Raw genomic sequence first — 27,776 nt, 5'->3', positions numbered from 1 at the left:
GGCGCCTCCGGACATGGCGGCGGCGCGGGGCTTTCCCCAGGCGGCCTGGCCTGGCCTGGCCTGGCCCGGCCTTCGCCCGCCGCCGCGCCCTGAGGGAGGCGGGGAGGCTCCGTGCGCCCCGCCCCGCGCCGCCGGCGGGCGGCTCGAGGTGCGCCGCCCGTCAGGGCCCGCAGCCCCCCTGCGCGGGAGGCCCGAGGGCGCGGGTAGCGCACCGCGGTGGGGCTTCCAACGGCCTTGGGGCCGCAGCGGAAAGAGTAAGTGGAAACACTGGCGTGAAGCTGCCGCGGTGCAGGAGGGGGACGCGCGGAGGCGCCGCGCGGCTTTCTGCGGCGAGCTGCGACAGCCCTTCCCGCGGGCCCCGCGGGGGTGCGGCCTGCGGGGCAGGTTTCTGGGGAAACAGCAGATCTGTAGGCTTGGAACCACGTCGGGCTCTGCCAGCTGCTGGTGATCTGCCTTAAAAATTAACAGAAAAATGACGAATCTCTCATGCTCAGACCAATCTTTTTAATCAGGATTATATATATATATATATAAAAAAATGTCAGCGGCTTGGTGGAACAGCAGGCTCTAGTGCATCCTAAGGCTTCCTAGCAAAAGACCTGTGTGACTACTCTAACACTTTTAAAAAGTGTTTTTAAACACTTTTTTAAAAAGTTTTTTTTATTAAAAAACTATATATAGCTTTTTGTAAATTCTGAGTAAATTCTCCCACTGAGACAGTAGGAGGCTGTCTGTGGAGTGGGTTTATAGCACTGAAGAATATGAAAAAATAATTAAATCATAGGCTACAGGGCTTAAAGAGATCTTACAGGTTAAGCCCTTTAACCCTTTCAGAGGTTTAAGAACAGCTCTACGCTAGATGCTTCAGACTGAAGACTGCTTGTATTGCTAAATCTCCAGAGTTGGGACTTTTGTGTCCCCGCAGACAACTCTTCTCATTACTTTAACATTAGCCTTATCATTAAAAAAAACCTGTGATTTAACCCTACTGTGTCTTCTTTAATCTCCCAAAGGTACAGAAAATGGGTTTCTCCCTTTTGACTTTGCTGGTTGTCTAAAATAAGTGGCAGATGTAAGTGAATTGAGAAACTTATCTCCTATATAATACACTTATTTCCTCATAATATGAATTCACAAAGAGAACTTTTTTTTAAAAAAAAAAAAAGAAGAACAGATGCATGAAGTATTTTTTCAGTATGCACAACTTTATTTTCTAGTTAATGGATACAGTTAACTTTTAAAATGTATCCTTTTATAAAGGATAAAAAACAAAATAGATCTCCAAACTTAATATCAGACATGCAAAGACTGTAATAATCACAAAACGCAGACAAAAATATCACTTCTCCATTCAGCTGAAAAAGATAAGCACATAGTTTCATTACTTATGAGCGTCTGAATTAGTACAAAATTGTATAGAATTTTAGCCTCATTACAAAATCCGTTATTTTGGTGTCCTTCATTTTGATAGATACGTAGATAAGAGTATTAAAAGGTACATATACCCTGCCTCACTGAAAAAGGCATCTGAATGCCTTCTGTGTGTTGCTCTTTGTTTTTCTGTGCAAATGTAGGCTTTACATGAAATGCTGTTACTTAGGAAAGTTTGAATATTTTTAAATAACGAAGTTAAGAACAAATGCAGCCTTGCCTTGGAAAAATATGCAGGCCAACAATAAGTGCGTTGCATTGTATTTTATCAGAACTAAATCTAGCTGAAATACCATGTTTGTAAAGGAAGCTAGAAGACCGTTGAATATTTATTTGCTCTTTTTCTAAAAACTTACATGGGCAAGAACTAGAAAAGATTAAAAAATAATCTAAGCCCACATTTTTGTCAAGTAATAACCTGTGCTCAGACTTCACAGTGCAGATGTTTGCTCAAGGACAAAACATTCATTGCTATCTTTTTAATACCATTTTTTCTGTAGTGTGTATTCTCTATAAAAATAGCAGAAAGCTCCGTTATCAGTCCCCAGTAGAAAGTTTCCTTTTACTTTTTAACATAAAATGTACTCCCACTTTAGAAAAATACATGCTCTGAGAGACATGCTACTGGCCTTATCCTTCATTGCTCTGTGCACTGGCAGCAGTGGCTTATGTTCAGGATAATATCAGGCCATGGCCTCAGTTCCTGTGAAAGGTTTGTCAGCAATGTTGGCAGAAGTACCAACCTCCTGAGTTATGCTGGCAAACTGAGGGGGAGAGAATGAAGATAGGAAGTGTTTGCTAGTATTTCCTAAAAGCCTGAAGTGTGAAATCACAGCCTGAGCCTAAGCATTAGTGTAAGTTTAATCAGTACTTCCATTTTACGAGGTGCAGATTGGTCTGATTTGGCTCTTATAAACCCATACCTAACTGTCAGCTTGTGGACAAGCCCATCTGACATAAGAACTGCCTAACTCTAAATATGATACCTATCATATAGCATGAAACCTTTACTGCCTTTGAAACGAAAAACTTCGCTGGTTGCCTTGAAGGTTGAAGTTTTTGTCTTACTTGGAGAATGAAGACATAAGTCTGGTGCAGTTTCCTGTTGTGAAAGGATCCTGTCCAACTGACTGAAGGTTACGTTTTTTCACTGATTTTGAAAGAGTTCACTCAGGTCCTTAGAGCAGAATAACTTACCTAGTGCTTGGCTTTTCACCTGAGATTTTCTATTAACATTACTTGCGATAACAGTGTTCTCTGTGCAGTGCCATGTAAGAAAATTTGTCTTGACATAATTGAATAATGAGACTTAAATCTGTGAATATTCCAAAGCTAACTAGCCCATGTTGTGATGCTTAAATATCAAAGGGATTTTAGAGTCTGTATTTCTTACACTTTTGATATTACATATTCCTTCACCACTCAGGATTTTCTCAATTTCAAAAATCAATATAGTGCTAAAATATTTAAGGTAGCAGTCAGTTTTCCATCTAAACAAGTTTCTTCATGAAAGTTAACATCACTGATTTCTTGCATATGTATTTCATGTAGTCCTAAAATCAAGGATTAAAATTTTGCAGTCTGAATTGTGTGTCTTGTGTAAATTATTGCACTTAAGCATTATGGACTGTCTAATATCTATACATTTCCTGTGGAAGAACAGCAGCTGTTTGATGTAGAATATTAAAAAAAATATATGCTATATAAAAATATAGCTATTCATTAAACTAACTAAACTCCTCTAATTCATTAAAAAACTTTATACTAGCTCACATTTTGACTTTTACTTGCATTTTGTGGCAGCCTGTTCTACAAATTTCCTTAAGTATTTGTGGAATAAGGTTTTTGTTAAGCTCTGTCATGATTTGCCTCTTGATCAGCTATAGATATATAATACAGCGGAAATAATCTTATGTACATACTTGATTTTTTTTTTGATTTTTTTTTGTACTTACTAGGTTGTTTTTGTTATTAGCAGTAGTGCATGATTTGCTACAGTGGGATTAGTGCAGAACTAATGAACCACTGTCTGAGGGCCTTTTCTATGGAAACTTACCCTAATTATTGTGTTATAATAGTGCAGTACACAGTTTTGTATTTGTGTGAATGTTTCACCTGTCCCATATTTCAGGTATCTAACAACCTTTCAGCAACTCAAGGAATTGCGTGGAAAGAACTATCAAAATGTATTTTTTTCCCAAGACTTCTGTCAACAAGTATGGCCATCCTAATGTTCAAGGGTTGCAAAGCTTGGCCAGCTAGAACTCCTGCCTTCTTGCTGAACATTGTACAAATACATAACAAAAGGCCTCTGATCAAAACATTTCAATCTCTTCAACTCCCCTGGGCTGGGTTAACACAGAGCAGCTTTTCTTCTGGTACACACTGATGTAACAGTATGATGCACCTTCCCCCTGACTAGTCCCCAAACTGATTACATCATTTGTAATAAATACTTTAAATTTTTTTTTATCAATGCATCAGATCAGAAATTGCTCACTGAATCAATCTGGAGTATTTCAGGGATAATGGTAGTCAAATTTGGAGATTTCTACAAATCTGCATCATTCAGACAAGGAATCAGGGTTTTCTTCAAGTGCAAAGATTGGTTCCATTTCAGAAAATGCTTATATAATTCCGGTGCATAAATATTGCTGTGAGTTCACAGGTATGACAGTACCAGCAATTCTTCATGAAGCAAGCCTGCGCATAGCCTATTGACAAGTTTTTCAGAAGGTGGAGAGAAAGAGGCAATGGTTAGTTTCGAGTACATACCACCTGGAAAAATAAAATATTTATACAGGTGTTATCATATTACTACTAAGTTCAACCTGACTTCAATGAAAGAATAAAGAAAGTAACTGTAGAAGGTCTGTTCTGAAACAACCTTCCTCTTGCTGGTGTCTACATCAGACAATTTAGTCAGGAAGTTGCAGATCCTAGCTATCACCTTCAAAAACTGGCCAAAAAGGTGGAGGATAGAAGCCTCTCAGAACAGTTTGACCTTGGACTGGCAGTTTGTTCCTGCATTCTTTTTCTTATTTAGTGACTGTAATGTAAATAACTGAGCACTCCTGGGAACTGGAATCAGAAGTGGGGGCTTTTTAGCCTGCTTGTCTTCATAGCTTTGTGAATCCTTTATTCCTTTCTGCACAGTGACTTACAGAGGAGTGGGAAGTGATTCTCATAATAATCTGATAATTAGAGTACTCAGAGTAGTGGAAGGAGTGTGTTTGTATTGTGTGGTAAAAAGTAATACTTGGATCTCTTGCAGTATTTGTACCAATCAAAAAAAAAAGGGAGAGGTTGAATCACAATCTATTGAACAAGCCCTGATGAAGTTTAAGAGGCTTCTGGCTTGGTTGTAGTTTTTCTTCTCACCACTCGTGACTCCCAGGCCAATCTGACCTTCCTGGTCAGGTTTCCCTAGGAGACGTCATGCAGTGAACACAGGTGACGTGAGAACTTCTACCCGCTCACAACTCCCTCTTACCTGCTTCCTTCCAGGCTGCACAGCAGCCTTACTGCAGCATTTGCCAGAGCATGTCAGGCAGCAGGGTCGCAGCAGACTTTTAGCCCCTTTCCATTCCCACTGCTGCTGCAGGGAGGCCCAGCGCAGAGCACTACCCATTTTAGACAAAGACTTAAAAATGCAGCAGAGACAGCAGGTGCAGGGACCAGAACGTTCCTAGCACGATAGGAGGGAGACCTGATACTTGGGGCTTTACCTACATGGCTTGTTGCAATTCTTCCAAGGTATTGACACATCACTAGTTTAACCCCTCACAGGCTCCTATTAGCCCAGTCTCCTATTTCACGGATAAATGCCGTCTGCTGCACTGCTACCTAAGCAGCAAGTGCTGTTTTCTCTCCTGGCAGTATTCTGTAAATGCAGGATACCATGGCATTGCTTTACGGGACTTTTGAGGTGTTGCACGTTAGTTTTGCTTTGTGCGCTGCTTAGTTTCTGGATCCCAGCAAGTTGGAGGTGTAGGAGAGGTGCGTCGCTGTTTAGGTTGGGGCAGTCCCATGCAACTGCAGAACAAAAACGTTCAAAGCATGCAAGAAGGTGCCCACTGTGTCAAGAAGCAAGGAAGTGGGAGGTTGACTGCAAGTTTGGACTCAGATGTCTGAAGCCTAAAAGTTGCCTTTTAGGTACCTAGGTCTTTCTTGGACCTATTTGTAAGCCTGCATAAGCAGAAACAGAGCTAGAGATACACAGGTCAGGAGATGCTTGTGCACTTGCAACCTGCTACATCTTAATAAATAAATAAATTAAATAAAAATAATAATAAAAAAAATTCTTCCACTAAGCACTGACATCCAGGTGCCCAGGAAGAGTATTCATATATGGAGAAGGAAACTGCAGAGGGCTCAATTCATCCAACATACTGTAACAGGAGGGCTCAGTACTATGGGCAAAGGACAAAAACAACAGCATTCTTTAAATAGCAGACAAATTCAGTTTGAAAGTGCATACCTCTTCCTGAACATCAAGTTCATCATCAGGCCGGCTTGTTTCTGTGAATTCTATTGGTTCTTTAGACTCCTGCATGAGTGAAATCTTGACAGAAATTAAAAAACACACTGTCAGTATTGCTGAAGTTCACATATTGCTTTGAGACACCTTAATATAACTCCCATCTTTAGCACTGCAGAATGTTCTGGTCATCTCAGAAAATACAGAATGGGACTAAAAATACACTAAGGAGGCCAGCAGGAATGAGCACTAGTGTGGAACAGCTGCAGTGCACAATCACACCAAGTAGAATGGGACTCTTCAGCTCTCAAAACAAGTAACAGAGGTGCAAATCAGAGAGAGATATAAGATCATTAATAGTTTGGAAAAAGGGAACGGGAATTAATAGTAAGTATAGCTAATACAGAAATCCAATGAATTTATCAGGCAACAGGTTTAAGCAGAAGGAAATATTTCTCATATAGCACGTATAGAATTACAGAAATCATCTCCACAGAGCAGTGTCAAGCAAAAACGTGCAAATGGGTTCCAAAAGGAATATGACAGACACACTGAAGAGAACTCCATCTGCGACTATTAATGGTCCAAATGCAACCTCCAGCTGAGGAAGTTGCCAGCTATCAGAAACTAGAAAATGTGTTTTGAGATGAAGTGTTCTCCATATGGCCTGCTGCTTGTGTTCTTTCCATTAACAAGATCCTGGGGCAGGCAGACCCTTTCTGTGAACTAGTGCAGTATTGCTGCACTGCAGAAGCTGTCCGATTTGTAAGACTCTCATGTATTTTTGTACTACAACTCTAGACTTAGTTTTCAAAGGTGTAACCGAAATTGCAAGAATTACTTCTAGATGATAGAAGGAAGGGAAACACACATTGCTGGATATCCTCACCTTCTCAAATATAGGATCCTGATTGACACTGTATGTCATTTGATTCCTTATGTAGAGCACAGCATCATGGACAGTCAAGAAGAACATGTCTTTTCTGACAATATCATCAAAGAAGGCGTTCTGTTCCAGTTGTGAAATAAGGTTATCTGAATAAAAAAGTCAGATTATTTCCTAAATTACTTTAAATTGATCTAAATCTCAAAATAGATGGTTGCAGCTACCAGAAATCAGCAGTACAGTCAAATCAATCAATCAGTCGTAGCTTTGTCTTGACCTTTACTTTCATCTTTCTTCAACCCCCACCAGTCTCTGTATCCCACCACAGCCCACTATGTTTACCAGTGTGGTTATTCACATTTTTATTGAAACAAATGCCTTAGCAAACACATCTAGAGATCGTTCTCATCTTCATTTTATCCTTTACGTGAATCATAATAGAAATGTCTGGATATTTACCTTGATATGAAGCAAAGTATACTCTTACATCAATTCTTTCAAACTCTCTAATTATCTAAAAAAAGAAAAAAGTTTACAACAAGGACATAAGTAATGTTTGTAAGGCCTATAGATACATATATATGTATGTATGTCATCGACAGACATACAGTATCTCTTTGTATGTGTATACACCACACACACTTATCTTGTTTCTGATTGTTCTCATTCCAAATTGTATGTTTTGATTATTCATAGCAAAAAAGGAACTGCTGTACCTTGCTATACGTAAATATCCATTGGTTAAGTACTCAGTCTCTGAAGTGGCCAGTGTAAGTGGAATGATATATTTTACACGTACACACATTGCTGTCTATTAAGGTTCTCATTCTCTTCAAGTGAGAGCTATGGGAGCCTGAGCAATCTTAATCTTCCTCCACATGTGTGGCTTGTGGCAATCTTTAATTGGCACATGCAGTTTTTTTAATTTTTTTATTTATTTTTATTTTTTAAACACAGACTTTCCCTCCTGCAGTGTACCAGATGGACCTGTTCCTGGATGGAGAAGTGAAAAGAATCATGTGTGTGCATCCCTTGTCTCAGGCATCTCAGAAGACAAAACTGGATTGAAATGAGGCAGAGGGCTGAAGCAAGTCAGACAGCATTCTTGTATTTCAGCTAGTTAAAAGCTGTCCTGGGAAACTGGATTCTGCCCCTGGCTCCCTGATGGCAGGCAAGTCTCATAAAACAACATTTTCAGAAATGGTTGCTAATTGCATCCTCTTCTGTTTCTTAATATCTAGGGTCTTGATAATCTATGATCTGGTTCATAGATAGGCCAGGCAACCCCAACTGCAGCTTGAAGTCAGTGAAAGCTGTAATCTGAACGTATAAAGTAACACAAAAGGTTAAAAACTGAACAGTCAGGTCCTACATGCGTGTAATTGGGCACCAAAGGCAATGTGGCCTTATCTAGGCCTTAATCTGTTCACCTCATTTCCCTCTCCCTAAACTGGGAATACTATCACTTCATTACCTCAGAGTGATGTTTGAAGATGAATTAAGTAATGTTGATGAAGGACTCAGATACTAGCTGTAGAAAATCCGTTAAAGAAATGAATCATTCTTCCTTCACATCATAATTTAAATAATATGGAATAAATAAATCTTAGAGCTAAAGACTGAAAAATGAAGGTAAGACAAAATACTGAATACTTCTTTGTTGAGTAAGCACCACCTGATGCCCAGATTAAGAGCACGAGGCATGTTGAAAGAAAATACCTAACTAAAATCTTTCACGATGCATGCATACAAGCGGACCACATTCTGCTGTTCTGATTCTAGCATACTTCACTGTGCAACCTTACCAGTGTTCTTTTAACATGGCTTTGTTCTGTTCCCCTAAAATATGCACAGACCAATATCCTACCTCATGCTATGAGTTTTAAAGGTAGTTTTCAACAACCAACTTTAATAAACTCAAAAATTATCTTCAGCCTACAGCTCTTGATTTACAAACCATTGACTAGATTAATTTTTACAGAATACCAGAAAAAGGTCCTTACCATTCTTATTGATCTCACAGCTACAATATCCAAGAAGGACACCGCTCCAAAATCAAAAATGAGACTGTGGATGGGCACCTTGGGGACATTTACTTTGACTGGGAGTTCTGAATTCCAGTCCACCTGGATCTCTACTTCTTTGGTGGGAACTTGAAGATCTTCATTGTCTTCAGGTTCGTCATCAGGCTCAAAAGCTTCATTATTAATACCAGGCTCACTGATGATGCCATTCTAATAGAGCAGATAATATATGGAATATATCATTCAATTGTGGAGAAAATTTGGGAATTATAGGCGATACTTTACCATGATGACTTCTGTTTTAGGAGTGAATGAGACTGATACCACATCCGTGAATTTAAAGAAAAACAAGACAGAGCAAATAACTAGTTCCTTCTCCTTTATGCCACACATTTTGTTTCTTCCTATTTTTTAATAAAAGAACATCTTCCTACAAAAAGGCCACAGAAAAGCAAATATCTTGGAGCTACTCCCTCCCTCAAAAGTTTTGTTTCTAGGAGGTGTTTAAGACTGATATTTTCACCCTTGAATTAGATGTACTATACATGATAATGCAGCAGAATTACTAGGTTAGAAGTTGGATTGTCACATAACTAAGCCTTTAACTCCATCCTAAGGTGAAATGTAGACAAAAATGTTGCATCCTGCACTGATAGCCCTAACAACATTACACCCATTCCGTGCTTCCAGCTCTGAAGATTTAATAGTTCACCTGTCCCTGGCCACTCCATAAACATTTTAACTATAGAAATGTACATTCCATACCAAGAGAAATATATGTTGCTTCTTGTAAAGAGGATGTGGAAGACTACATCTGCCAACCAACAGGGACAGCCCAGCTGTGCACAGGAAGCTGAGTAAGAGGAGCACGGACATATGAAAGAGCCAGCACCTTCACTGCACAGAGGCAGGCTGCAGTGGTAAGGGTTAGAAGTAAGATCAGGGACCATGCTGTTTCAACTGCAGTTAGCAGTACAGCTGTCACAGCTGCTTGTGGGGTCTCTGGCAACAGGTGTACTGTTCTGCCAAGTCTCCTGCAGGTCCCATACTTCTGACAACAGTAATCAGTCACACCTTTCATCTCTGTTTTAAAGATCAGCACAGAGGAGTTCATAATTAAGACTAAAATAATAAGCTCTAATAGTAATTCTTTGAGAAAGAAAGAATTTTACCTTAGTAGCTTTTAATTTCCCCTTCTTAATTAGCTTTTGTATCTTTCTCAGTGCTTTAAGTCTCTTATTATAAACCTTAACTGCATCAAATCCCACCTACAGAAAAAAAGATCAAGACATCAACATGATTTAGTTTTACCTAGATAAAATTCCAAGGAAATCCCAAAGCCAGTTAAATAGCATCCAAAACCATCACCTATCACTTACTGTGGACTTGAGGCTGCTTTTCAGTCCGTCAATGTTAGCATAAAAAATTGGACTTGAAAATCTGAGAATTTTCACTCCTTCTGGTTCTATAACCTGTTGTCAAAGCATATAAGGTCAAAGAGTAGCACCCATATTTTGGATAATAAACAGTTCAGTCATTGAGAAGAATCAAGGTAGGTATCTAATTCACAGGAATAGGATGGATTGTAGACTGGCCTTGCTGATAGTTCAGCTGATGCAGTTTTCAGAAGCTTACTACCACAGCATGCAAAATGACCACCCATCTGGATCGTGATGAAGCATTTAATGCTGAAACCTGTCATCTTCACGCACTCCACTTCAAAATTCAAGTTGTCCCCAATCGGCAAAGCACAACTTTCTTTTACAGTGGCTTGTCGGCTGGGGGAAACAGCTCAACAATGACTTACATTTTTGTATTCCTTGACCTTCTTGTAGATATCTGTGCCAGGAATGTTCCCAAAGCCACCCCATGAGGGACTAACGGAAACAGAAAGAAAGGACAGTGAAGGAGAACGTCATACTTAAGCATTTGCAGAATGGGAGAATTGTCGCATACGAACTATCACATACTCTTAGAGTCTGTTCTCTTCTACCAAACCCGCTGTGCCACCAGGAAAGGGCTATATCTTTGTTTTGTGTCACTATGCAAAAGTCTTTTTCTGATCTATAGTGGAAGGTCCTTGTTAAAGACAAGGTAATTTGGTCTCAGCCTACTGACCTCATCATTTCTGAGTAGAGCTAGATGGATGACTTGTTCTATTTGTTTTCCAAACCAGAAAAATATGTTAAAAGAACCTTATTTTTGATCAAATGAAAAAACAGGCTTTGACTCGGAAAGAAGTTGATCATTTTTTCATTTTACATCAACTGAAACAAACCATTTACATTGTTGTCATATTACTTAAAAGTTTTTGTTCAACCCCTTTTCTTTGGATTTGGGTCAGAAACCAAAATATTGTTGGTCTCCAAATATACTTTCATCAGCTGAAGCAAATTGTTCTGAAGTTTGTAAAACCTTACCTCCCCCCTTTTAAGCTTGATTTCACAAATCCAAGTTGAATTTGTGAATGGTTTTTGAGACTGTTAAAATTCCATTTTTTATAATCTACTCTTATGTAACATGTTTTGGAAGGCTCTATTTTTACACATTTGCTGACAGTGCAACTATGCTTTGGTATTAATCGCAGCTGTACTTTCTTGACTTCGGGCTGAAGGAAAGGTGTTATGCTGTATTTTCAGAGAAAAGGCCAACAAAATGGTACAAGACAGTCAAATAAGATTCTGCAAAGCCACCTTTCCTCAACGTTCACACATTATTATTATAACAGCAAGAAATAGGCCACAAATACAAAATTTTGTCTTGTTCTCATGCTTTCTCTTCCTTTTCTTCCACAGACATACACTCAGTCTGATGCAAGCAGTGAGTGAGGAGGTTATTGGCATGTGCATACATACCATATTGTAACAACATGCTAAGAGTTACTATAGAGATCAGTTCACTACAGAATTCATATACCTTTTTATATTTGATCTGAAATGTTTTATCCCTTTTCAGAACTGAACGGCTACATGAGCATCTAACTAATGTATGGCCAAGTACTAACAAAAATCCCCAATATGACAAAAAAAATAGATACTGGCAAAATAACGCAGCCTTTCTGATGTCAGTGTAATTAAATGATAGCACAGAAACAATGTTTTGTTATAAAGAACAGATTTTTTTCCCACTTCAAAAACCCTTGACAATCCAACCAGATTTTCTGCCACAAATTATCTTGCTTTTCAGTGTATTGTCTTACTTTTTCATAGTATAACATTGACAAACATTTCTGATGCTGTGTTACTTACAACTGAACTCTGAGCACGACTGTCAGCAATCCAAACAAAAGGCCAGCAAGTAACCCCAAATCAAGTCCCAAAATGATGGATGCTACACATGTAAAAACCCAGATCATCTGGAAAGGAAATAACAAATGTAAAGTCTTTTAACTATAAAATGCAACCACGGTCACTGTAAAGAATCACTAGACCAGAGAGTAATAGCATAAGAATTTAACTTTGAAGATGCCCACAGCATGCTGGCAGTTAACTGGTTTCCATATGAAAGTCGTCTGCCTCCTCCAAGCTACTTCTGTCCAATGTGAGCTTACTAAACATATTTGACTTTTAGGAAAAAAATCTTAACCATTGCATTTTCTTTTTCTTCCTTTTTTTTTTTCTGATGGTAGTGGGTTTTGTTAATCTTACTTTAGAAATCAGAAGCAATGTATTCTCCCTGAGATGTAACATAACCTAGGAGGGCCTTCCTACAGGACACATACGGAGGGAAGGAGGCTCCTCAGTGACGCCCAAGAGATCACAACTGTACCAAAGAGAAGTATTTCAGATGAACAGGTTGACAGCTTTTTCTAAAGCCTGAATGTTCAGGCAGAACGGTTGAAGTGGGCTCCTCGGTTCCTCATTACGTCACTGCTCAGGCCGGGTACTCAGCGGACCCAGTCATTCAAATGGCTGAGGTCAGTGGGATCTTTTACCTATGGACCAGACTACTGAAGGATTAACTAAAAAAAAAACGTATTTACTTAAAACAGGTACTGCCCAAAGACACACACTGCAAAATCTGAGCACGGTAAGGATTGCCTGGTGAAAATACTTCCGATGCGTTCTCTTCCTGCCAAAGAGCCAGGCTGAGGGGCTGTTGCTCAGAAGTCCTGGTGGGAGATGTGAGCAAGTTCCCTGAAGTAAGGTGATAGTGGTTGTTAAGAACAGCCTGTTCATATATCCCTTCACGTGCCAAGTGCTCTTAAGCACACATTCTAGCATGGATTAGTCTTGCTACAGCAGGAAAATGGATTTTGTGAGGGCTACCTGACAAATGGAATGGTTGTGTGATAATGATACAAATATAAATGTATGAATTAAGAAAAGGTCAGCTTCTCTGGCCACTTTAAACTGCCAAAGATCAGAGCAGAATGCTGAAGATGACCAGAGGCTGTCTTTATTCTGATTTTCAAGGCATCTCAATGCAAGATTTCTGTAAACTATACTACTTGCTATGAAGAACACTGCACAGGGATAACACCTTCATTAGTTTCCTTATGCAAGGATATAAGGAATAAAGATAAGGAGAATACTGTGTAAAACTCTGAGGAATTTCAACTGGTTCGTGGCACTTCTGTTTTGAAGATGCACATAAAACTGATCTGCATCAGCAAATCTGAACTCAGGTCTACAAAACTCTGTTTATGTGATAGTTAACAGAAATCTGGATGGCATTAAAAGGCAAAAATAAAAGCACAAAGACATTAAGGGAGAAAAGAAAAAAGATGACTTACAGCATCCACTTTATTCTGTCTCCATAGACGAGGAACATCAAGCACTTGCATGAACATCCCTTTCAAGTTGGCTATAACTACAGCTGCTAACACAGACTGTGAACGGAAATGGTAAAAAAGAAAAGTTACTCAGAACAAAAAAAAAAAAAAGAAAAAGAAATGCATTTTCTTTTTTTTAAATCTGTTTTAATCTTCTGTCAGTTTTCTGTTTGCAAAGTGTACAATATTGTACATGGTAAATCAGATCCTAATCTGGTTTCATTCACCGTAGTTCAAACAGGGCTATTAATCCAGTCCATAGAAGCTGAGCACCTGGACATGACCGGTGCTGGTGACAGTGCTGCAAAGCAGGGGCACGGTACCTTTTGCAAGGGCTCTAGCAGTTTCCCCAGGGCTACAATGGCAATCAGAACAATCCCAGCCGAGATGATACCAGCCACCTGCAAAGGACACAGTGTTTAGAGGAGCTGAGCATAGGAAGACTCTAGCTTACATTTCCCGGCTTGCGAAGAAAAATATCCAGATAGTTGCACATTACACTTCTTCAGGAACAAGGAGACCTGCATTAGGCACACGTGGATCATTAAATGCTCCGGCTCCACAGAGCAAATTTGGTTAAGCAGGCAGTGTGGACAACCACATGCAAGGTAGCATCTCTCAGCAGGTAGAGTTGCATGGAGAGGCGAGAGGAGCAGGGTCCGTGTGTCAGCCAGAAGTGGGGCTGCTGGGCGTCCTCTACATCTCCACTGTTAGGGGTGAAGCTGTGCTACTGTGAAACGCAGAGGAGTAACACGCAGCGTACGAGAAAGATGGCAGGTGGGCAGGTAACGAAAGGCACAGGTCAGGGCCGCTCCAGCCAGCCCGCGGGAGCTTAACGACTCGTGGGTTTCTGGAAGAGGGTCTCCTCACTCCTACTGACTTCCTACTGTGACAGACACAGTCCCGTAGTGGGAACGAAACTCTGGAGCATTAGACCTGAAAGATTGCTGACCTCTAACGTAACTCAAGCTAGGTAAAACTTTATTGCCCTCTTCTGGCAGAGCTACACGAAGGAGCACAAGCAGCTCCCTGAGTTTCCTGTGGATTTTCATGTTCTAGCAACAAAATTTTCATCCTTTTGTGAAATGTGCCCGTTGTGCCCTCTGCAATATTAACCTTAGCTGTGCACAGAACTAGCTAGAAGAGGTCATTACCTGAGTCTTTCCACCAGTACTTTCTTGGACTGCAGTCCGTGAAAGAGCAGTAGTTGCAACAAAACAAGAGAAGGCTCCTGAAAAAATGTTGCTGATCCCAAAGGCAATAAACTCCTGAAAGATAATTGGATAATACTGTAAATAAAGATTCTTTAAGACAATTTTGAAATGCAGAATGGCAATATTTGTCTACAGTAGTTTATAAAGTAGGTAGCACTGTACTGTTGAGAAGAGCCTAGATGTGTAATAAGGGTTAATGTTTACATGCGTTCCTCTTGTGCCAACGTAGCTACGTCTGTTCAGAAGCCGTTATCACTAAGTTGGCATTCTCTTGGCCAGGTGGACATATCCACATTAGCATACAGGTTTTTACAGCTTATTTCCATCACTGTTATCAAAAATAACTTTTCTACCAATTACACTGGTATAATTGCACGAACACATGAGACTGGTATAATTTTAACTCCCAAATACCATCAGCTAAACAAATACTATTAAATCAGTACAACAGCCTGAGTTTAGAGGAGCCTTTCGTTAGCGCAAGGCACTCTATTATTAGTCGAACTTAGCAGGAGCTTTCCAAAGAAATGCAGTTTCACTCTGAACTTCTAGCTTGTTGAGCCAAAGGTATTTCAGCCTGAACATCCCCATGAACTCCTGCCGAGTCCCCGGCAGCATTCCCACAGATTTGCCCCAGGGTCACAGCTGCTGGCACCTACGGAGGCTGGTTTTTCTGCTCAAGCGGCAAGTACCCCGGGAGGCGGGTTCCCAGGGATCTGGGACATTCCTCCGGAGTATGTCTGGGAAATGAGGCCTTTGGGAGCTGCCTGCAGTCCCACATAATTGATGAAAACGTTGCTTTCACCGAGCCGATACACAGTCGCAGGAGCTTTCCAACCACTGCGAATTTTTAAAAAATATAATTGAACATTTGATTTTGACTCTCACTCCCCTTCCCCCAAAAGGACCAAAAACTCTGAACCAAAACTGTGAGCCAAAAAACTCTGCTTTTCATTTCGCTCTAATTACGAGATTTGGAAGTCATGCTCTTTAACAGAACAGACCTAGATGATTCCTGCCTATTCCTGAATAACAGCTGTTTTCTGGGAGAAAATGCCCAAAATACAGCTCCTGGTGTGCCCGGGCCTTCACAGGCTGTGAATCTGTGAAGACGTTATAAACACTGGCAGATAGTGGGATACGACTCTCCTTCAAAGTGATTTTACTGCCTGCGTTTATGATCTTATTTTAACCTCCCCCGTTTACTTTAAGCAAACTATTTGCCCATCATTCATGGTTGTATTTAACATTCAGTATGTGTAAAATTCGTAGCATTAGTATTGGAAGGAAGGCACTTTGCTTCTTGCAGACAGTAATTTGACTACTATAATATTTTATTAGTTTCTTTGAAGCATATCAGTGCTGGCAGTACAGCATATTCAGCAAAGAACGGCATAAATAGCACTTTCAGGAGTATGCATTATTCATGCAGATTTATTAAACTGAAAGTCAATGCATTTTAGGCAGCTTTAAATCAGAGTGTTACCAGATATGAATTTTGTGTATTATGAAGTGACCAGCATGTTCAGAAATATAATTCTGTTATACACTGCATAACAGTATTTCCAAAATCCAGCTTTACAACCTGGGCACAATCCACGAGCACTAAAACACAGAAGGAGCCATTAAACAAGCTGCTCGCTTTGTGTACTGTAGCGAATGCATTTTCCTAAACGTTCAAAGGCTGCTGTTCAACACCAGGGTAGGTGCGGGGCAAGGAGGCTGCTCGATGTGCTTCCCCCATGGCCTCGGGTGAGCCGCAGAAGCGGCCAAGCAGGCACACCAAAAACCTGCGGGGATCCTCCAAGTGGTTTTCAGTGCGTCGCTTGCACAACGTTCTGGCTACGGGCTTTAGAAAATGATGTTTGTGCCGATACCACTGCCTGATGCAGACAGTTATTCAGGTATGTTTGCATACCGGTAGGCATTTATTTTTTGCGAAGCTACAGGACTTAGCTTAGTTACAAGCGTGTTCACATTGATACAACTGGTGTCACACTGAGAAGCACAATTTAATGCTATTGGAGTAAAATCCCACGCTAAATAAGAAAGTGGAGTGGGTACAAAGGCCACATGTAGACTAAGGCTAAATAACGCTGCCTGGAGCAGCTTTGGAGCTTGGCATTGCTTTCTCCCCTGCTCCAGCGAATGTGACCTCAGAAGATGCCTTACGGACAGAAGCTGCTAAAGCATCCCAGGTCAACTCCACGTCACCCGAAAATTCCTCTAACGACCCCTTCAGAGCAACCTCAGTCATGAAAGCAGTTCAGAAGAAATTAATTAGGATGAAAAAATTAATCGGGACGAAAGGCCCATAGTGAGGGGAGAGCACACCTGGCCCATCTCTGTGTGGTAGATCTGCCAGATAATACATGGCCATTTCATCTATCTTTTTGCAGTAGTAAAATGAATTTCTCCTGTCAGATCTTACATTTCATCTTAAAAATCTGTACAGATGTTTCATCTGGCTACATCAGTCAGCATCAAACAGAACTTATGTTCTCTATGTTCACAGACTATTTCAGTTTTACATACCTGGTTTCCATCAATAGCATAGTCATATTTGGTTGCGTATACTTTCCCCACAGAGACTGCAATAGCGTAAGCAACGATAGCTATGGAAAATGAGGCTGCTATCATCTGGGAAAACATGCCGACAGCTGGAGGTTCGGGAGGCAAAAATCTAGCATTTAGAAAACATTAATATTATCAACTTTGAACAAATTCTTTTCTTCCTAGAGTTGTCAAGGAGCTTGAGGCAGAGGCATACAGGTTGCTTATAATTTCAAGCGTAATATTTCAAGTTAATAACAAGGTGGAAACAGCCCATTGACATACAGAACACGCTTATCTAGCTCACCGTAGCCCAAATCCTGATGCTATTAGTCAGCAACAAAGCTCCCGTTGTTCTCAGCGTGACTGAGATTTGGCCTTGTGATAGCAAAGCGAAGAAGTATGTTTTTTGAAGCATTGACTAGAGGATATATTCAATAGTACGATGAATTACATAGATACATTAACGACGCTTCATACTATTGTTAACATACTTCATCGGACGATCTCAAAAAACATTTTTATCCCCTACTGCGTTTTCCACAAATTTTAATTAATCAGGGCTTGAATAGCAAATGGAATGTGAAGGTTACTACTGTGAAGTGCTCCGAATCTTTCAAGTGAAAGTCTCGGCCAGTGTAATCCTCAACATCCTCACGCCTGTGAATGTGTGAGTGACAATATCGATTAGCATAACAGCATGAATATGGACCATGGTGGGACAACCCCTGCTTGTAGAAATGAGATCTATGCAGAAGTAGACTTTCTTTGTTAAAAGCCCTTCAATTTTTTTTATGTTTTTATGTCTTCACGTCATGCATTTACCTGGTGAGCATGAAACAACTAAATCTCAAATGAACTTCATGAATGATGTAAATACTCCTAACCCTATTTTACAGATAATGGAGAGCTGGGCAAAACAATCGGACGGCATCAGTGACTGAACCAGGAGTAAAACTCTGGAAAACTCCAGCTCTGAGCCCTAAACTCCGATTATAGCTCTCAATATCTCTTTTACGTCTTTTATCTTACCACTGTCAGTTTTAGCCGATTAGAAGCTCGAGTCCCTGAACCCAGAGGCACTCACCCTCGAGGAATGCTCTTAACAATGCCGGCGTTGTATTTTTTTTCCAAGTCGGCAGCGTACGAAATGCCAGTGGCCACTATTGTCTGTAATCAAATAAAACAACAGTTTTAAAACTGAAAAAATGTTCCTGTCTTCCCGCAGCCAGCCCCGTCTACTGTAGCTGTTACCAGCTTCTGTTACGGCTCTCATCTTACCACAATAACTTCTATTGGTATAGGTACAGGGATCTTGTGTTTGAACCGATCATTTATCTCTTTAACTGCCATGCAGACAAAGATGGTGAGGAGTCCAGCAATAAGATCTGCAAGGTTGGTGGTACCAATTCTTTCGAATATTTCAACAAGAGTCTGAAAAATAAAAATGACTATTTAAAACACACCCTTGTCCTCCTAAAGGCTGCGAATATGCTCTCAAGAAGAAACAGATGCACGGAGGAGCCCAGCGGTTCCTCACCTCTCTGCTCAGGTCCAGAGGAGCCTAAGCCTGTCTGATGTCCTCCCAAGCTGCTACAGAACCAGAGAAGGGCTTTCATGGTGAATTTAATTTAAAAGGCACAACTGTGAGAATTGCCTGCACAGATTGCTTCCACTTCCCAATTTCTGGGAAACTAGTAGTGAGGAACAAGGGCTTACCCCCTACCCGTGCTTCACCTCTGCCTGTTACTAGAACAAGGAAGGAAACACCTCTAACCCCCTTGGCTTTGTGTGGATAGCAGCAGAGATGCTCATTTTCTGATCCACGAGCCAGCTAGCGGACTCCTGGCTCGCCGTACACCCAGCACGTCCAGTCTGGGCACTTTGTCCTCCCTAATTCTGCTCCCGTCCAGAGCATGAGCACGCCAGCCCTCGGGCTGTGGAGACCTCTGCGCTTGAGAAAAGTGGTCGCTCAACCTCACCGTCAGGTACGTTAACTCTCCCACCAGTCTGATCACAGGCTGGAGGACTCCCACAACTGGGCTACCGCTGGCAGCTCCCTTCGCTACCCTTGCTATGCCCTTGCTTGCTCCTGCTGTTTATTGCAAACTGCAGGCATGCAACAGACATAAATGTTTGTGTAATGTTTATACAAATGTGACAAAAGTACCACCTCTAAGCGTGCAGAGGAAACAGGAAGGGCTGATCAAAGAAAAGCTGCAGCTACTTTCCCGTCCCTCTCCTGGCTCTCAGCGTAATTCTCCCTTGCCCTTTGTTCCCATGAATATTTAATTATTCTGTGCAAAGTGAAGCAGCTTTGGCAGAATAAGTTGATGCAAAAGTGGTTGGAAACGGACTTCTGGTATCCTGGTTAGCTCCCCAAATACTGGGCTCTTAGTTGAAAAACAAGGGGAGGGTGCAGCAGCAGCACCACTACCACCATCCCAAAAAGACCCTCTCCCCCTGGTTTTGAAATAAAGTACCTAAGTGCTTCACCTGCTGCTTTTTCTAACCTAAAGAGAGAAACCTTCCTGAAACATGAAGTGAGAGGCTTCTTTGTGGGTAGCCTGAAGCCATTTCCCACTCCCTGTACTGCTTGTAGTATTCAGTTATCACCCGTCCCAGCGCCCCCCCCTCCCCGTGCTGGGGAACGGCAGGTTCCCAGCCGGGGGGGTTGGGAGTTCTCCTGATGTTGGATGCAGCTTGCTAACCACCACTCCTGAAGCGTGTCCAAGATCCGCTGGAGCAGCCACAGCGAATCACTGGTTGAGCGAGCCAGAAATCACAACCTCTTTGCTCCACGCTCTTCTGCGGGCACCTTTGCCTGGCTCACCCGTCAGAGCGCACACGCTCTGAGCTTCAACCTAAAAGTCAGTACGCCGAACTTAGCCTTGCCAGAGCTGGCAGGACCATACAATTCCTTCTCAAAAATACTTTCTACTAGCTGTATCACCTTTCAATAAACAGGAAAAACAGAGATAGAAAACCCTACTGGATCAACTGGCCCACCACCCTGCCAGGTCTGCTCCCTGAGGTTCATTAGACAGTACTTTGTCTTTTCTAATTTTCCTTGCCCTAAGGGAAAGCATTTTCATTAATGTCAAAAAGGCACATGACATAATACTTTTTTCAGATATTCCACCAGACATTTTTTCTGAATTTCACCCTGTTATTTGTAGTTAAGTTCATTCTATTTTGGCTGATCTACATGTCTAATGTATTCTTCTTCGTATGTCGGTTGCCTGAACTGGCCTGTTCTGGAGGCACATCTTTGCCTGGAACAGCCTCCTGAAGAAATCTATCACCCTAATGTGAAGTGTGATGGAAGATCTGAAATACTATGAATCTAAACAGGTTCATGCTGAAGTCAGTGACAAAACTCAATAATTTCCCTGGGAAAGGAGACTGTTCTATAACACGAGACTCTCTAGGAATTCAGTATTTCTGTAATCTGTCCAGGACAGTTCTTCATTTGATCATTTTCTCTAAAAATCAACAGAGGGGCTTGTGACAGCAATATTAGCCTCTCCTGAGCTAGCCAGTAGGTACCTGGCCCCAGGATGGGAATTCACATCCTTCCTGCAAAATTCCGCAGTGTGGCTACAGTGTGGAAGGAATAAAGCTGCCCCTCACCCAAATGCCCTGCTGGTTGAAGGGTGAGGAGGCTTGGGACCAGTCAGCGCTGGAGATGATCTGACAATGTTAAGAAATGGTGAAATATCCTTCTTGACAAGCCAAGCAGCAAGGGGGTGGGAGGGAAATAGTCTCTGCAAGTGAAAACCTGGAGAGGAAACACTATTCTGCTGGATCTTATGTTTAAACTTTATGTGGAATACAGCTGTGCCTAGAAAAGACTTAACCATTGCAATTAGCAGTCATGGTCTGGGGAACCAAGAAAGCAGCTGCTTAGAGCCCACGGTTATAACTGACAACCTGCAGATCTTGATGAGAGCGAGACTAAGACCTAAATGAATATCCTATACTTACCAAAATATATATGAATCATTCCTGCATGAAATGGAAATAGAAGATGAAAAATAATAAACAATTATGAAAAAAAATCTGGCATAAAATAAAAGGAAATTGGAAGGCCGTACTTACATATATTATGGAAAGGACACCGTTATAGTTTTTAGTTGAAACATTTAGGACTATTTTCAGTTGTGACACAAACACTTGAAAAGCAGCTGCAGTTGTGAATCCCCCAACTAGTGGATCTGCAAGGTACCGCACAATGAAACCAATCTGAAGGACTCCAAATACTACCTGGAAAAGCCATGAAGAATAACAGCTTGCTGAACAATAAAATGATATAGCAAAGAAACTGCAAAATGTTCACATTCGCTCCCACGAACATGCCTCTGGAAAGCATGAAAACTGCTCAGGCCTGATCACGGCACCTGTACCCACATTGACCCAGACTTTGGCCAAGTCAGTTATCCACGGAATAAGCTCATGGCCATGAGCAAGGCTGTGACAAGCTGGCCTGGAGTGAATCTGAAAGCATGAAACTCATTTTGTTCAACCAAAGATGGACTCGTTGCACGAGACAAATCAGTTTCAAGGGAAGCAGCATGCACAGCAGAGCGGGGGATCTAGTCCTAACTGTTTTCACAGAGAAGTGGGCAAAGGGCAAATTTTAGAAGCCACTGACCTCACTCCAGATGACAGCTGTGTGTCATTCATTAGAACTTGTTTTCTGTGCACCAATGCCCATCTTTGCCTTCCATAGTACAAATTCACACCTACTTTTACCTGATGATTTCTTATGCCTTGTTCTTTTCGCCCTGTAGACATAGAGTCTTAGGACATCTTCCTCCACAGCAGCCTAGTATAGCTTAATATCATGTCATCCAGGGAAATAAAGGAGACCTGAAGAACTGTGCGAAAGGATGCTCCAGGATATGTACTGTTAGCACTTAGTTTTGTGTAGGTCACAGGGTTATTTTTCTATTGACTGTGCCCCCAAACCATGCTGCACAAACTATGCCCAGGATATGAAGAATTGTCCCCTGCAAGCTCTTCGGTGTTTGAGATAACTTTTCTTCATTTTTGTGTTTTACTATGCCCTAGTAGGTATTTCCATGCTGTATTTTTACCCATTAACATTAAAGCAATATCAGCCTATGTCTTCAAGTCAACTATTTTACCTGTAAAATTCCAACCAGGAACGTGAGGGTACTGGCTATCAGCACTCTGTGAGCATCTCTGGATTCAGTGTCTATCAGTGGCCCAGTACTGTTAGCCCCCGTAGCATTACTGCCATCTATAAGAAAATTATCATCAGGGGCCATGCTCAGTACGACAGATCCCACCATCAAACTGACTACAGGAAATGGACCTGTAATGATAAACAGAACATAGCCAAGTTTAATATACATCAGAAAGAAGCATTTATCGGAGTAGACAAGCAAAATCTAAATTACAAAATATTTCAGCTAGGGCACATGATTTATTATTTGTAGTACTAGGGGGCTAGGAGCCACAGGCACTGCAAACACAACCCAGAGACACAAATGATACAATTCCTTCCTTAAATAGCTTACAGTATACATACGGGTGCAGTTCCATGCTTTGCTTAAGTCAGTCTAAGGCTGTACCAACCCCAAAAGGGGCAGCGGGTTCCCACCATCTCCCTGGTGTTTGCACCAGCAGTTCAGTGGCTCACGAGACAAAGCAGGTGGCTGATCTGGTTGAAAGTAATGGGTCTTTTTTTTCCCTCCTTTTTGTTTTCAGGGTTAGTTTTCAGCTGAATGAACAAGCTGAGCCGGATCACCAGCCGGCTGCATGGCCAGGAATCCCAGCGCAGCGGTGGTGGCAGGAGCACCCAGCGAGGGGGAGGACTGCCCCTTTCAGCAGTAATATGGTATTACGTGGGCTGAAGATGACTGAAACCATAGTCGGTCAAGATACAGATAGACAGGGAGTAAATGATCGTTATGTCAGCAATGCACAACCTAAACAGTTGCATTTATTGTGGTTATGACTATAATTAAGCAGAAAAGGAAAATGTGATTAAATGTTTTAAAGAAGGATAAGTTAAATTTTACAGATAGTTTACAGAACACTTCATGAGTATGAAAAAGAACATTGGAGAAAGTATAAAAAAGAATGTTTGAAAATATATAAAGTAGGGATGTCAACATAGGAAGAGGTGGGAGCTCATACCTGGGTAGCAAGCCTGCATTTTGTTTAAGTGGAGAAAAAGAAATTTCAGTGGCCAAGTCGTAGGTGATGAAAGCTTAAACATGAATTTAACTGTGAGAACTGACAAGGGAAACAAAACTGTTTTAGAGAAAGCATTCAGAAAGAATCAACCAGGTTTACCCACAGGCGTGATGTGAGGGCCTAGAGCGAGGCTGGAGCAGATACACAGGTTCTGGGGCTCCGCGACAGGCAAGGAGATGACACTGTCCACAGCAATCAAAAGAGGACGTAGCAAGGAAGGCTTGCAGAGAAGACCAAGAGCTCTGTTTTAGCCATCTTGAGCTTTAGCTGGTAGACAAAATGTCTGCTCATACTGCCTAGGCTCATACTGGCCTTGATCTTGTAATTTCTTGCATAGAGCATAGCCAAAGACAAAATCTAAACTTCAGCATAAACACAAGCAAAGGGCATGTGAGGATAGCTATGATGAACTCATACAGAAAAGTCTTAAGTCCCTCAAACCCACCAATAGTCAGTATAACCCATATGGTTCAGAAAGTACCTATCTTGTATGAAATATGAATGTGCACAGTAAGGATTAGCACTTTATAAGAGATAATTTACTGTAACTTGAACACATGCAGTTACCAACTGAGATGTGCCTTGATGTTCCCAGGAAAAAGTATGTCAGGATAGGAAAAAAGGCAGAATAGAGACCATATCCAACAGGAACTGCAACCAGCAGAGCGTATGCCAAACCTGAAATGATAGATCACAATTTCCCATTTAAAATCTCTCAGCAGATTAGTATCTTGTCTAAAATAGGGTTAGACTTTTGGATAGATTTATGCCTTTATCTAGATACAATTTAGATTGCATTTTGCATCTGTAATTCAGTATATGGGACTACCGGTGTCTGTAAATAATTGTCTCTCTCACACTGGTAGTTGGATGTGTAAGTATGGAAAGATATTCCTACATTTGTATAAGTAACACGGAACAGGCACTAGTGTGAAGTTCAGGCAGAGGAAAGTTGTTGCCAAAATGAATGGTTTGTCCTTCAAGGAAAAAAAAAAAGTGGTGGGGGGGAATATGTTAATTGTCCTAGTTATAGGCAGAATTTTCTAACAAGGGTGCTGAATTATTGCATTATGAATATACTTCGCTCTGTTCAACCCTTTGGCAAATCAGGCCACCTTTTCAGGTATCAGTTTATAAATGCAAATGCCAGAAGTAAAGCACCCAGATGGAAAAGTTTTGACCCTTATCATCTTTGCCCCTTGTATAACCAAGCAAGCTGTCAGCTCCAGCAAAAAATGAAGAAGGAAAAAAAAAAAAAAAGAGAGAGAGAGAGAGAGAGAGAGAGAGAGAGAAAAGAGTTAGTTTCAGTATCATATTCCAGTTAGCTCCCACTGCTAAGTATTCTCCTCCAAAGAAACCAAATGCTACCAGAGCTCAAAACAACCTAGGTCCTGGCCACACTACTGTAACTCGTGCAAGGACTGAGAGCAACACACACAGTTAGTGGTAGTTAGGGACACTTCAAGATCCCAGAAACATCTTTTACAGTAATCATTTGGGCCAGTTTTTCATATGACTTGGAATTCCAGAACTGTCTTTTTACTTACAGCAAATGCATATTGGACACAGAGGAGATTTGCATTAATTAGGATTTTTGTGTATTTTTGAATATATAGGGAGGTGTGAGACCAGACGGTGCACTTCAGAAATGCATTTTACAAGTGGAATCTTATTGCGAGAAAATCAGGCTTCTCCTGTAAAAATATAAACGAGGAAGTCATAGTAAGAGCATAATAGCTGTTCTAGGTCAGATCAAAGGCACCTAGCCCAGTTAGTTTTAGAAAGGAAAGGTAACCCTGTGACTGAGGCACTGCCTTCTGCAGAGATCTTCCAGCTCTGACATCTGCTTCCTGCACGACTGTGGACAAGTCGCTTTGGCTCTTTACTCTTCAGGTCTCTCTCTGCCTGGGGCAGAAGTTTGTAACACTTCTTTTCTGCTTATCTTTGCCTCACTAGTGCACTTCAATGGAATAGACAGCAGGGAATATTTGTGGCTATTTAAGAAATAATTACTGTTAAAATGGGATCTTGCCTGGAGGGTTTAAATGAAGCACAGGCAATACTGTGGTTCCTAGACAATCCTATAGCTCTTGGGCATTTGGTTCCTTTAAAGTCAATGGAGGAAGGTAGATACCTTCAGACGACAAGCTGTCCCTCCTGCCACAGACAACTGGTTGGGAATGAGACAAATTACTTTCTTTGTTGGGTCCCTACAGCTAAATCCTTGCCCCCCCCCCTTTGCAAGTGTGCAAATACTTAATTTTCTTTACGGGAAAATGTGCAGCTGAGATAGATAACTTAACCTCCCACAGTCCTGAAAAAATGTGAAAACAGCACAAGATCAAACCAAAGAAATGAAAACCAAAGAACCCTCCCACCAGGGCTACAGCTAGTCTTGCCTTTGAGAATGGACCATATCAGCTGCCTCGGGCGGAAGGATGGTTCTCCCTCCCCTTTAAGCCTGTCTTCTCTCAACTAAGATAGTTTCACTAATTTCTGCTTATTTCTACCACTTTTCTGTCTATTCATCTACTGAATGTTTTTCTAATAAATGTAGTAATAAGGAAAGCTGAATAATATAAGGCATGCACTGTAGCTATCCATCAACTTTATCAATTTTTAAAACATGACTGCACTACCAGCTCCTTGAGCATTGTGTTCTGCAGATACCTGAATGACCTCATGGGCAAAATTTTAAAGGAAAGGAGATATCAAAGTTGCATTCATTTTGGGGGAATAACTAGATTTTTGTATACAGCTGCAGAAGAGCTATAGACTCAGACAGCCAGGAAACAGAAATAACACCACACGACTTACTCGATCCATCCTAATATAAATGAAAGTTAAAACGCTAAAAGGCGTTTCTGAGCCAAAGGCTCGAGAAAGTGTTAAACATGGCTGAATATCATATCAAAGGAAATTTAAGTCTTTGAGTAGAGCAGATAAAGAGTAAATTAAATTCATCAATTATGCATTGCAAAATAATACGTAATATCTGGTGTTAAATAACGAGCCTCGGATTTGTAATTCCACCTGCGTTACGTCCCGGTGTGCGGCAGATGCTGTGTCCAGGAGCATCCCCGGACTCCCAGCGGCGACGTGCTGGGATTTACCTTGCAGAGTGGCCACGAGCCCCGTGCTGACCCCGGAGATGACATCGCTGACCAGCCATTCCTTCAGCCGGTAGTTCGGGAGCCACTGCAGGATGGGCAGGAGGGACTTGGCAACCCGCAAGGCCTTTTTTCTCGAGCAGCTGCAGGAGAACGAGTTATTACTGCACCGCCTGAAACTCTGACCGGAGAGGCAGCAGCAAGCCGCGGGTTACAAGAGGCAGAGGCCGACACTTATGTTTTTTCCAGCTGGGAATGAGGTAGCTGTCGGTATCAAAAGCCTCCTGAAGGAAGCGCTGCCCCTGTGCGTAACGGCATCCGCACGCTTCAATGCTAGAAGGCGGCTGTGCGTATGCACCTGTTATAGGTATGGGTGTACACGCGCACGCACGCACGCGGGGTACGCGGGGTGCGCGCAGTGCCGCCCGGCGCCGCGCGCGGCTCTGCGTAACGCCCGGCTGCCCCGCGAGCTCGGGGTGCGGTGGGCGGCCGGGCTGCGCTCCCGCCGCTCCCGCTCCCGCTGCTCCCGCTGCTCCCGCTCCCACTGCTCCTGCCGCTCCTGCCGCTCTCGCTCCCGCTGCTCCCGCCGCTCCCGCTGCTCCCGCCGCTCCCGCCGCTCTCGCTCCCGCTGCTCCCGCTGCTCCCGCTCCCACTGCTCCTGCCGCTCCCGCCGCTCCCGCTCCCGCTGCTCCCACTCCCACTGCTCCTGCCGCTCCCGCCGCTCTCGCTCCCGCTGCTCCCGCAGCTCTCGCTCCCGCTGCTCCCACCGCTCCCGCAGCTCCCGCCGCTGCCGCCGCTCCCGCTCCCGCCGCTCCCGCTCCCGCCGCTCCCGCCGCTCCCGCTCCCGCCGCTCCCGCCGCTCCCGCTCCCCGCACCTGCAGGCCGCCTGCGCGCGCTGGCGGAGCGCGGGGGGCAGCGGCGGGCGCCGCTCGTGCTGCTCCTGGAAGCCGGCCTCGCTGAAGATGGGCCGCGCCACCACGTAGTGGCTGAGCTCCGCCGGGGGCTCCGCCGCCCGCTCGCCCGCTGCCATGGCCCTGCCTGCGGGGGGACAGCGGAGAGGAGCCGCCGCCGCCCGC

General features: G+C 42.5%; 1 protein-coding gene and 2 long non-coding RNA genes across 3 annotated transcripts; 2 read left to right on the top strand and 1 right to left on the bottom strand.

Annotated features, from left to right (window-relative positions):
* Positions 1-140: 140 nt before the first annotated feature.
* Positions 141-7,968, top strand: LOC134143903 (uncharacterized). Its single transcript, XR_009959225.1, has 3 exons — positions 141-254; positions 1,014-1,072; positions 7,755-7,968. It is a non-coding gene; the product is annotated as an uncharacterized LOC134143903 (long non-coding RNA).
* SLC26A4 (solute carrier family 26 member 4) lies at positions 4,122-27,730 on the bottom strand. The gene is made up of 20 exons (XM_062582318.1): positions 27,576-27,730; positions 26,704-26,843; positions 24,158-24,268; positions 22,513-22,703; positions 21,464-21,628; positions 18,644-18,796; positions 18,450-18,532; positions 17,345-17,492; positions 14,750-14,863; positions 13,919-13,996; positions 13,557-13,652; positions 12,070-12,176; positions 10,629-10,698; positions 10,201-10,293; positions 9,994-10,089; positions 8,801-9,031; positions 7,257-7,311; positions 6,801-6,946; positions 5,912-5,995; positions 4,122-4,145 (listed from the first exon to the last, which is right to left on the bottom strand). Exons 1-20 carry the CDS (start codon positions 27,728-27,730, stop codon positions 4,122-4,124), a joined length of 2,340 nt encoding a protein of 779 aa, XP_062438302.1.
* Positions 8,824-11,215, top strand: LOC134143906 (uncharacterized). Its single transcript, XR_009959229.1, has 2 exons — positions 8,824-8,973; positions 10,657-11,215. It is a non-coding gene; the product is annotated as an uncharacterized LOC134143906 (long non-coding RNA).
* Positions 27,731-27,776: the final 46 nt, after the last annotated feature.

Source organism: Rhea pennata, chromosome 1 (assembly GCF_028389875.1).
Source record: "Rhea pennata isolate bPtePen1 chromosome 1, bPtePen1.pri, whole genome shotgun sequence".
Taxonomy (NCBI): domain Eukaryota; kingdom Metazoa; phylum Chordata; class Aves; order Rheiformes; family Rheidae; genus Rhea; species Rhea pennata.
This window is presented reverse-complemented; position numbering and strand designations above follow the sequence as displayed.

Excerpts from the sequence above, each read along its gene's own strand:
- SLC26A4 (XM_062582318.1), bottom strand. The coding sequence starts at position 27,730 with ATGGCAGCGGGCGAGCGGGCGGCGGAGCCCCCGGCGGAGCTCAGCCAC. Across the intron at positions 18,533-18,643 it reads TACCAATAGAAGTTATTGTG|ACAATAGTGGCCACTGGCAT; the intron begins GTAAGATGAGAG and ends ATTTGATTACAG. Across the intron at positions 4,146-5,911 it reads AACTTGATGTTCAGGAAGAG|GCTATGCGCAGGCTTGCTTC; the intron begins GTATGCACTTTC and ends ACTTGTCAATAG.